Raw genomic sequence first — 11,613 nt, forward strand, 5'->3', positions numbered from 1 at the left:
GCACCTATTACGAAGGAGTTTGAAAATGCTACCGATGCCGGCGAAGTTTGAAAACTCTGGGGTTGTGTGGTATCCATACTCTTATCTTTGATTTGTAAGTGTTTATTTTAAATGAAATTTGATGTGTGTGTGAGAAAGAGAGAGAGAGTCGGACCTGCAGCCTTGTAACTAAGTTTGGAAAATGAAAATGTTTTTTTTCCATGAAATTTGTCTGTTGGAGTATATAGAGGAAGATTTCAGAGGAAGAGCTTAAGTATCAAGCACAACCTTTTATTATTAAAGAGTTCTATAATAAACCAAGCAACCAATCTACTTCCTGTTTACAACGGCACCCGCATGCCCAGTGTACATGAATAATCATGTGATAAGTGTTTTCAGGCATGTTAGCATGGACAGAAATCATTTTGTAAAAACAATGCTGAAACGCTGTGTGGACAGAGAACATATTTCGTTTTAAAATCCCAGTTTTAAACCAAAACGTATAAGCCTGGATGTAGCGTAAGGATACAGTGTGCTGTGTGTTGTGAATTGTGAATTGTAAAGCTCTTTATCTTGACATCAGTAGAAGATGTGGGTAAACAGACAAGATTAATTTTTTTTAATAGCCATTTGATTGTCTTACAATTAACAAGTCTTTCCATCCGTCATCAATTTGTGGTTGTAAAGTGATGAAAAGGGATCTTTTCAAGTCAACTCCAACATCCTGTTGTCAAAAGTAGTTTTTAACTTAACTTCAGATATTTGCAGATAAATTATTTGTATGGTTGCTGTTGTCCCCGTTGCTCAGTTCTATTGGGGGCTCAGATGTAGCACCCTGCTGTGGTCGGGGATCTCCTGGAAACACAAACACACAAACATGTTTTAAAGATTTGAAAATATAGGACAGAGCACTCATTTTAATGACAAGGAAAGTGACCAGGTGTACAATAGTTGGTTCAGGATCAGTTTGCGTTATGGATCCCACTGACATGCGATGCTGTAGCCATGGCCTCTTCAAAACAAAACAGTGCCTGTGGAGCAGGACTGCTTGCTCAACCAATCATATGTGATTGGTTGAGTTGGGTCCATCAAGTTGGGTCCATCTCTGTTTCTGAGTTAAGAGGAAAACTAGACTGCCAGTGTGTTACCGGGGCATGTGTGCAGATAAGGAGAATTTGGTCTTAACTGCATAAGGGGGAGTGCTATTTGGTAGTAAGTGACTAAATAGAAGGTTATTGTTCAGAAAGTGCTCTCCAGCATGTGGGACACTGACATTAACAAGCAACCACAATGGTGAGGACATGTGCCAGTGTGTCATCTCCACAGAAGTCCTACACAAAAATTAAAGTTGAAACATTCTCAGAATATGTTGATTTTAGCCAGTAACCAAAGCTGAAAAGAACAAGGTTGTACTGTATCACCATATAGAACAAAAGAGTAGTTATTATTCATTTACAGTACCTTCAACCAATTGTGCAGCTGCCTTCCTGTCTTCAGCAATGTAGACAGAACTCATGAGGAAAAACAGTCCACCCAGGATCCCAACAAACGGGCAGACCAGGAGGCTGTACTTCAGACTGCGGAAGCTCCAATCGGGAGTCACAGGTTTAGATTTGTGTATAGCATCAGAGATCTATTGGCACAGGTGGGAAAACAGCTTAACGATACACAGAACATGTGGTTTACTCAAGCTCGCAAAGGTAATATTGATGAAACAGTTCAGTTAAAAGGAAGGTAACTCTGGGAAAATTTTACTATTTCTCACCGCTCCTACTAAGTAAGGACTCCCAGCATCACCAAGGAGATGACCGACTGAAATCTGGAGAGCCTCAGCTGTGGCCCTTCTGGTTGGTATGACAACATACTGAAGTACAAAAGTAGCACAAAACAACCAGTTGGCTTTCAGTTTCAGCAGACTGTTTCATATTTTCATTTTCACACACAGATTTCAAACTCACCAGCAGTATATCAGCCATGACGGCCCAGTTCAGTGAAATCAAAACTTCACAAATGAAAATGAATACCTGTTAAAGAGACATTCAAAACACAGAGTAAATAATTCATCAATTGATAAAATGTCTCTTGATCTATAGATTTTGACATTCCCACATATTCTTTGAACGGACATTTATTTTTTGCTGTAATGCCTTTATGGAGTGACGTCCAGATGGCATGGCTGCAGTGTCATTTTAATGTCAATTATTTTAGATTTCTTGAGCATCATGTTATCTACATTACGTCTAGCTCAAGAAGACAATGTTGTCCTCTGAGTAACTAAAGGAAGTCATTCACTTTGAAGTCGATATTTAGGTCTAGCGCTTCATGTTTTTAACATTAATTATTTGCTACAACTCCATCCATCCATCCATCCATTTTCTTCCACTCATCCTTGGATGGGTCGCAGGGGCAGGAGGCTAAGCAAGATATTCGAGACATTCCTCTCACCACGGCAAAGTTATTCAGCACCTTCTGGGGGATCCCGAGCTGTTCCTGGGCCAGATAAGATGAGATAATGCCTCAAGCGTGTTCTGGGCTTACCCCGGGATCGTGCCCCGAAAAAACCTCTGACAGGAGGCGCCCAGGAGGGGCCTAAACAGATCCCCAAACCATCTCAACTGGCCACTTTTAACACAAAGGATCACCGTCTCTAGTCCGAGCTCACCCAGAATGACTAAGCTCTTTACCCTATCTCTAAGGCTGAGCCAAGCCACTTGAACGAAGGAAACGCATTTTGCCCGCTTTTATCCGTAATCTTATTGTATTGGTCACTACCCAAAGCTCAGGCCCATAGGTGAGGGTTGGAACATAGATGGAATGGTAAAGCTAAGCTCCCTCTTCACCACAACTGTCCGGAACAATGCCTGCATCACTGCTGAAGCCACAGCAATCCTGTTTATCTTGCGCTCCATTTTACCCTCACTTGTGAACAAGACCACAAGATACTTGAACTCCCTTGCTTGGGTCAGTGACTCTTTACACCCCCGGAGGGAGCAATTCACAGTTTTCCGTCAAATCTCATTTGGGTTAAACAAGGACCAGATGGCTTATAGCAACAACCCCTGGTACCTCAAACTCCCACAGTACCCGCCGCACAACTCCCCGGGGGACTTGGCTGTATGCTTCCTCCAAGTCCACAAAACACTAGTAGACTCCTTGGGCAAACTGCCATGACCTGCAAGGGTAAAGAGCTTGTGCACTCTTCCATGGGCAGGACAGAACCTGCATGGAATATTCTTTCCTGGGGATAATTGAAGCTCACCATCTAGTCCCCTTTTTAAAACAATGGGTTCCCTCCCTGGAATGCCTCACCACAGGCAGAAGGATAAGTTAGGGGATCACCAAAGTTGGAGTGGTGAATGAGTGTATGTACCAAATTTCATTGCAATCCACCTGATAGTTTTCAAGACATTAAACTAAAAAACAAAACTGCAATGATGGCGCTAGAGGTAAAGTCAGGGGATCATCAAAGCCAGTAGGAGTTTGTACAAAATTCCGTGGCAATCCATCCAATAGTTGTTGAGATATTTCAATCTGAAATAAAGTAATGGACAGGAACCTTTAGAGGCAAACATAAACATCTCCATTCCAGACGTCTGTCTCTTACATAAGTTGTGGGAATGTTTGCTGATGCCACAAAGATGGTGATAAAGAGGCAAGGAGCCGATCCCAGCAGGCCTACTGCGCAGATGAGTGGGTCCACATTTGGGACCCTGTCACCAAACCATCTAGATAAACCACTGCCAAGACACGCTCCCAGGATGCCCGTCACCACCGTCACTGCACCAAAGATGTAACTGTACAGGGAGCAAAGGTAGACAGCATTGTTAGACTCTGTAGCAACTTTGATGGAAATGAATGGTGATGCAAGTCAAAGGTCATGCTACACCTGTCTGTGGCGTCGCAGGGCTCTTTGACGCACGGAGGTCGGACTCCCTGACTGACCTGAGCTCTGGAAAGAAAAGTAGGCATCCAGAAAGCCAGGGCTCCGGTGAGGAAGGCCGTAGCTGTCACTCCAAACGTTGACCACACATAACTTTTACTATGGTCAGAGGAACAAAACAAGGAGATTCATAAATTTAAATCAAAATCATATCTCTGTGAACTTTAAGAACTAATGCAAAGTATCACAGTTTTAATTAGAGCCTGGCCAATTAATCTAAATGTTTTTTTATGTTATGATGGGAAAGATGTCAGCTTATATATACTTTACACTCCTGATCAATACCTGTATTGGCTTTAAAAAAATCCAATAATCTCCAGGCTATAGTATTTATCCAGTATTTTCTGTGACCTACTTTTTCAGAAGATACTTGATGTCCTCCCGATAAGAGCTCCTCCCGGTAACTCCCTCTCCCTGGGTTTCTGCAGCACCTCTGGGTGGGTTAGGGCATAAGAAGACCAGCAAGACAAGTCCCACTACACCCAAGATGGGAGTGATCTGATAACAGAAACATTTACTAATATCTATCAGTATCCAGCTAAGATTTACATGGCTGTTAACGAAAATGAACTCACCCTGAGAGCCCACCGCCAGTCTCCTGTTAGAGCAGCAACCCCTGCCCCTGTTATGTATCCGAGACCACTGAAAACACACAGAATGGTAAAATATTTTAAGTGATCATGAGGACATAAACAAGCCTAACAATAGGGTACTTCTTTCCTGTGGAATTCACATATTAAAAAGTAATGCCTTTGCATCTTTGATTTGACTTACAACTGTTTAAAGGACTAGGATCTGGAAGTTATTGCTGAGAACAACTTGATTATTCACATCATCCTTTTTACAAAATTGTTAATGTTTCAGAATCAGAATCAGCTTTATTATTTCTCATTTTATTTTCCCCTAGCCAATCTAAACTCTGTTTCTGAGTGAGCAGGTGAAGTTACTGAGGGATGAAGTTACACCAGACAAACTCAATACTTCTACTAGTTCTATTTCAGTCACTGTGGATACAATACATCACTGGCCAAAAGTTTTGAGAATGACACAAATATTAATTTTCACAAAGTCTGCTGCCTCAGTTTTTATGATGGTAATTTGCATATACTCCAGAATGTTATGAAGAGTGATCAGATGAATTGCAATTAATTGCAAAGTCCCTCTTTGCCATGAAAATGAACTTAATCCCCCCAAAAACATTTCCACAGCATTTCAGCCCTGCCACAAAAGGACCAGCTGACATCATGTCAGTGATTCTCTCGTTAACACAGGTGAGAGTGTTGACGAGGACAAGGCTGGAGATCACTCTGTCATGCTGACTGAGTTAGAATAACAGACTGGAAGCTTTAAAAGGAGGGTGGTCCTTGAAATGCAAGGAAACACGTGCAGTCATCATTGCTTTGCACTAAAAGGGCTTCACAGGCAGGGATATTGCTGCTAGTAAGATTGCACCTAAATCAACCATTTATCGGATCATCGAGAACTTCAAGGAGAGAGGTTCAATTGTTGTGAAGAAGGCTCCAGGGTGCCCAAGAAAGTCCAGCAAGCGCCAGGACCGTGTCCTAAAGTTGATTCAGCTGCGGGATCGGGGCACCACCAGTGCAGAGCTTGCTCATGAAGGGCAGCAGGCAGGTGTGAGCGCATCTGCACGCACAGTGAGGCGAAGACTTTTGGAGGATGGCCTGGTGTCAAGAAGGGCAGCAAAGAAGCCACTTTTCTCCAGGAAAAACATCAGGGACAGACTGATATTCTGCAAAAGGTATAGGGATTGGACTGCTGAGGACTGGGGTAAAGTCATTTTCTCTGATGAATCCCCTTTCCGATTGTTTGGGGCATCCGGAAAAAAGCTTGTCCGGAGAAGAAAAGGTGAGCGCTACCATCAGTCCTGTGTCATGCCAACAGACCATTCATGCGTGGGGTTGCTTCTCAGCCAAGGGAGTGGGCTCACTCACAGTTTTGCCTAAGAACACAGCCATGAATAAAGAATGATACCAAAACATCCTCCGAGAGCAGTTTGGTGTCGAACAATGCCTTTTCCAGCATGATGGAGCACCTTGCCATAAGGCAAAAGTGATAACTAAGTGGCTCAAGGAACAGAACATTGAAATTTTGGGTCCATGGCCAGGAAACTCCCCAGACCTTAATCCCATTGAGAACTTGTGGTCAATCCTCAAGAGGTGGGTGGACAAACAAAAACCCACAAATTCTGACAAACTCCAAGCATTGATTATGCATCCAGGGCAAATTGCAGAGGTCTTGAAAAAGAAGGGTCAACACTGCAAATATTGACTCTTTGCATAAACTTAATGTAATTGTAAATAAAAGCCTTTGACACTTATGAAATGCTTGTAATTATACTTCAGTATACCATAGTAACATCTGACAAAAAAATCTAAAAACACTGAAGCAGCAAACTTTGTGAAAACCAAAACTGTATTTTGTCATGCTGCACAAGTGCCACAGGATGGCAGTAGCTACATTTGAAGTAAGCATCAGAACCGTGCCAGTCACTGAATTTTCTACAAAACATTCCTGTATCCATTTCAAATTAAAGGTTTCAGGGGATAGAAATAATTTTTTGCACCGTTTACAATGTGTTGAAACAATTAATGCTTTCAATTTTCATTCACACAACAGTGGGCTACATGTTTTTTAGTTCATGGCTCAAAATATGCAGCAACAACAAAAGATTAAGACACAGTTGTTGACTTAGATTGAGTTTGTTGCTCACCTTCCGACAGGGATAAAGATGTAGAAGACACAGATCATGATGCTCCGTTGAGTCCCAACAAAGAGGTCACCAATGATGGTGGGAGCAATGGTGGAGTAACTGGCCTCTCCTATTCCGACCATGGCTCGCAACAGCATCAGAAGCCAGAAGTACTAAAGAATTCAAGACAACAGCATAGAGGCAGTTCAATAAGACTGAGTCCCGAATGCCACAAAGATTCTCTCAGTTTAGCATGACAATGTGGCAATTTCTATTTTCATCTCATGTCATTTTTGCATACTGAATATTTGTTTTTAGTTTACTGGACAACAAACTTATTGCACTGCAGATCAATATCTGTTCGAGCAGTAGATGCATGATGAAATCAACTGATAAAAGAACAAAACTATGCAGGAAGTGGCAACTTGTGCTGTTGTCACTTCTCATTTCTCATTCAGTGTATAGTGTTAACACATCCATTTCCCACTCACCGACTCTGTGACCAAAGAGCTGCCGGCTGCAGTCACAAGCCACACACTCAAACCACCGATCATGATGTATTTACGGTTGTAGCGGTCTCCAAGGTAACCAAAGAGAGGGGCCAAAAGCAGGAAACTGCTGATGAAGACTGTAATTGCATTGATAAGAATGAATTCCTTCTTTATAATGTGACACATTGACTCATTCTTTTATAATTTATGAAAGAAACCTAATCGTGAAACAGGTGTGTGTGTGTGTGTGTGTGTGTGTGTGTGTGTGTTTATTTTTTATGTTTCTGTCTTGCATTAGCCAACACTGCTCTGCAATTCACTTGCAGCACATGTTGCATAACTTCATTTTAAGTAATCCAGGGTATAATAAGGACATTCACAATATGTGTATGAGTGTTTTCTGCATCATCATACCTGTTTGTATAAGTGCTGCCGTACTGTCCCTTATGTCAAAGAATTTCTGAATGTCGGGAAGGACACCTATATGTCAATAAAAACAGTTCATGTGTGAGCCCACCAAACCAGAAACAGTCAATGGTGTTTGTTGATACATACAAAGTCTTCTAACCTGCTATTGTGTACCGTTCTGCGTAGTTGAGCAAGTTGATGTAGCAAAGCACGGCTACAGCTACATAGGCCCGTCTAGGAGATATGGCTGGTTTCTCCTTTTCCTGTGCCTTTGGTGTGAGCGATGAAAGGCTGTCAACAAAAGAGCCGTAACGTAGACTGGAGCCGGAGCCCAGACTCCATCGAGGTATCGGCCTGTCCTTTGGCTCCATGGTGAGCAGCTCTCTCTTCACCTGGGAATGGAGAATGTGTGACCTAGTTTCAGAGAAATATTTTACAGTCTGCATTCTCAACCAAGATGATGTTATACAAGACAACTCAATAAAGCTCAGTGACAGGACTGAATCACTCTCTATTTGGAGTGGGGAAAATGCACCTTTTTAAGTGGATACAAATGACATCTCTTTAGGATACAGTCGGATTACATCAGAGAACAACGAGTTACTGTCTCTGTCCCACTGTACATGGCTCATGCTGAGAAGTATAGTGCATTTCCTACAGTGTGTGTTGCCTTTGAACCCTGTGCCCTGTAAGTAATGCAGTTTGGGGGAAGTCAGTTAATGTGGTTTGTGGAAACACTTTAGAAATAGTCCTTGTGACACTAAAGGTAATTTCACAACTGTGTAAGAACACAGTGTTGCAAATAAGTCAAAGAGAACAACACCATAAAATGGGGCGACTGTGGCTCAGTGGAGAGCAGGGTCGTCCTCCAATCAGAGGATCGGCGGTTCGATACCCTACCTGGTTGTATGAATGTTAGTTAGACTTAAAGTCCTGATGGGCAGGTGGCACCTTGCATGGTAGCCCTGTCATCAGTGTATGAATGTGTTTGAATGGGTGAATGATCTTTAATGTTAAAGCGCTTTGAGTGGTCGGGAGACTAGAAAAGCGCTCTACAAGTACAGTCCATTTACCATAAAACAGTAGAGGATGTGATTGTGGAAAGAGCTTGGAGCTCATTGTATATTTAAATCCTATCAAATACTGTCAAATTAAAAACTACTGTATAAAAGCATAGGTCAGAAGTAACGAGATAAGAAATGTATTTAATTCAATTCAATTCAGTTTATTTTGTAGAGCCCAGAATCACAAATTACAAATTTGCCTCAGAGGGCTTTACAATCTGTGCACATGCGACATCCTCTGTCCTTCCCTCATTTAATATTGTAAATAATAGCGTTTAAGCAGATAATTTCAAATGTGGAGTGAAAAGCACAGATGCATTCTGCCCTGGTTATAGAGTTAATGCAGTGTCCACAATGACACTATTGTGCATGAATTATTTTCTGAAACAACATAGAGGAATAGTTGCAATCTTAAAGACCTGGCTCTCTCTCTTTTTATTTTTTACAAACATTCTGATACTGTTGATATATTCATATCATGCAGGTATATGACCTCCAGATAAAAATAATATATAGACTCACCTATTTGTCAGCGCTTTTCTCAGTTCATTCAGAGGGCGGTTTGTGTCTGAGGCTTGAAGACGCTCACAGAGGTCTCAGCTCTAACATGCCTCAAGAGATATTGAATTATCGCAGGGACCAGCCCACTCTGGGTTGGTCATATGCCTCCACACAGATCCTCACTGTGATGCACTGCTGTAAACAAGCCACATAGTTTCATGCACCTCTTGTCTCCCTTTTGATTTTTCATTCTTTCTTGTAGTAAGTAAGATTCATTGACACACATCTCAAACAGCAGAAGAAAAAAGTGCTGAGCGTGCATGTGGGTGTCGGTTGTTTAGCTAAAGACAAGGTATTTTAGGACTGTTAGCAGCGGTTGCAGTTCTGTCATCCATCCATTTCCTTCCGCTTATCCGGGGCTGGGTCGCGGGGGCAGCAAGCTAAGGAGGGTCCTCCAGACGTCCTTCTCCCCAGCAACACTTTCCAGCTCCTCCTGGGGAACCCCGAGGCGTTCCCAGGCCAGACGAGATATATAATCTCTCCAGCGTGTTCTGGGTCTACCCCGGGGCCTCTTACCAGTTGGACGTGCCTGGAAAACCTCTAAAGGGAGGCGTCCAGGAGGCATCCTGATCAGTTCTGTCATGAAGCTTGTTTATGTATTTGGATTTTGCAAGAGTTATATTGCCTCTGACACATCATGGTATGTCAGTCCAAATATGTGTCTAATTGCGTGACGGATAATTTAAAGGTGGTAATTCCCGTCACCCACAGTAACTTGTGACTTCTGTCATCAAATTCTAAGATGTGTGTGCCCTGAATTTTTTTCTATGAATTTTGATTCTTGGAACCTAAAAAAAGCTGCTACTTTATTGTTTTCTTCACGTGTTCAATTCAATTTAATTCAGTTTATTTTGTATAGCCCAGAATCACAAATTACAAATTTGCCTCAGAGGGCTTTACAATCTGTCCTTACACCATCCTCTGTCCTTCCCTCACATCCTCTGTCCTTCCCTCACATCCTCTGTCCTTCCCTCACATCCTCTGTCCTTCCCTCACATCGGCACAGGAAAAGCAAAAGCTGTAACTAAACTGATCAAAGTTAATTTTTTCCAGAGCTGTAAAGCTGTTGCCCTGGCAACAGAGTGGTAATGAAAAGGTCCATATGAAAGATTTATGTCTACTATTGCATAAAAAAACACACAAACTGATCACTGATCATTCCTTCCTCAACACCTTTCAGCTCTCAAGCTATTTTTTGAACAGTAAGATCATTCCTTCCTCAACACCTTTCAGCTCTGCTTCAAACCATCAACAGCACGTTGTGACATAAATTCCTCTGTCTCATGAACTGATCCCCTAAAATTGATGTTTTTATCAGCAGGTTTGGAGAATCACTTTGGAGAAGACGGAAGAGAAAACAGTTTATGGCCATCAAACCTAAAGTCAGAGATTCATCGATACGGTTAACATTACTACATTACATTTACATTCATACTAGACATGAAGAATTTATAGCAGGCAAACTTTACTAGAGGGAGACTGACCCTTCAGCACATAGCCACAGGGTTCAACTGTGTAAGCTGAATGTGCTCACCGCACATACAAATGGACTTCCTCATTCACTCCTGCCATAAGCATCAGATCATTTCACACCTTCAGATGAAGAGTTAAACGGTGATATTAGTGTCAAACGAGAACATGGCTCTTAATTCCATACTGTAAGAGATGAATAGAAAAATGTGTGAGCCCAAAAAGATAAAATGACCCAAACAATTGTGCATAAAATGACTATTCTTCTATATATTTTTATTTTCTGCTTTTAAAGAACGTTATGTTTTTAATTAGTATTGTGGTGTTTTTCAACATATTTGCTTTTTATCATTATTATTATTGTTATTATTTTAAGAAGTAGTAAGCCACTGGTAATAGTTACAACCAAAGTAAATATTGGTATCAGTTGTTGCCATCTAGTGTCTACTGTGAGCATTGTAGTTGATACTAAGATCCAATATTCATCATCATCAATGGTCCGACACTAACATTTCAGGTTTTGGTTAAGATTGTGTTTTCCATAAGCAACCTTTCAGACACATAAGGTACTCTTTTGTAATTTTTTCAGGTTCTCTCTCAATAGCAATTGATGATTGACCTGGGTCTGAATATTTTGGGGGGATTTGATTGAAATGATCTAGCTAACCTAATGTAAGAAAATTTAAGTTGCCTTCTCATGCATACCTGGATCTGTTGCGGAGGCTTTAAAAAAATGTAATTGGCAGATTTCAATGACAAATACATGTCCCTTGATGTAGACATACACTTATAATAGAATGTAGTGTAGAATAATAGAAAGTCTGAAGTGTCATTTAACTCTTCTGTACCCAAAGCAGTGGTGCTACCATAGAGTGTACGCAACGTCTCGGACATCACTTGTAACACAGAGGCAGCTATTATAAATCTATAACTGTTAGACTATGATTTTGACGATTAATCAATTAGTTGATTTAATCGACAGATCTGATC

The 11,613-nt window shown here is 41.4% G+C and overlaps 1 protein-coding gene across 2 annotated transcripts; it reads right to left on the reverse strand.

Moving 5' to 3' along the window:
• Window positions 1-315: 315 nt before the first annotated feature.
• On the reverse strand, window positions 316-9,324 carry spns3 (SPNS lysolipid transporter 3, sphingosine-1-phosphate (putative)). 2 transcript variants are annotated; one of them, XM_054626198.1, is made up of 13 exons: window positions 9,115-9,324; window positions 7,689-7,942; window positions 7,535-7,600; window positions 7,121-7,257; window positions 6,651-6,802; window positions 4,495-4,561; window positions 4,275-4,417; window positions 3,866-4,018; window positions 3,584-3,773; window positions 1,938-2,003; window positions 1,745-1,843; window positions 1,441-1,612; window positions 316-834 (listed from the first exon to the last, which is right to left on the reverse strand). In XM_054626198.1, exons 2-13 carry the CDS (start codon window positions 7,897-7,899, stop codon window positions 734-736), a joined length of 1,557 nt encoding a protein of 518 aa, XP_054482173.1. In that variant the 5' UTR covers window positions 7,900-7,942; window positions 9,115-9,324; the 3' UTR covers window positions 316-733. The 2 variants fall into 2 exon arrangements, with proteins under 2 accessions (XP_054482173.1, XP_054482172.1); XM_054626197.1 differs by having other exon boundaries at window positions 7,689-7,920; window positions 9,115-9,322.
• Window positions 9,325-11,613: the final 2,289 nt, after the last annotated feature.

This window comes from Anoplopoma fimbria, chromosome 24, assembly GCF_027596085.1.
Source record: "Anoplopoma fimbria isolate UVic2021 breed Golden Eagle Sablefish chromosome 24, Afim_UVic_2022, whole genome shotgun sequence".
Classification (NCBI taxonomy): domain Eukaryota; kingdom Metazoa; phylum Chordata; class Actinopteri; order Perciformes; family Anoplopomatidae; genus Anoplopoma; species Anoplopoma fimbria.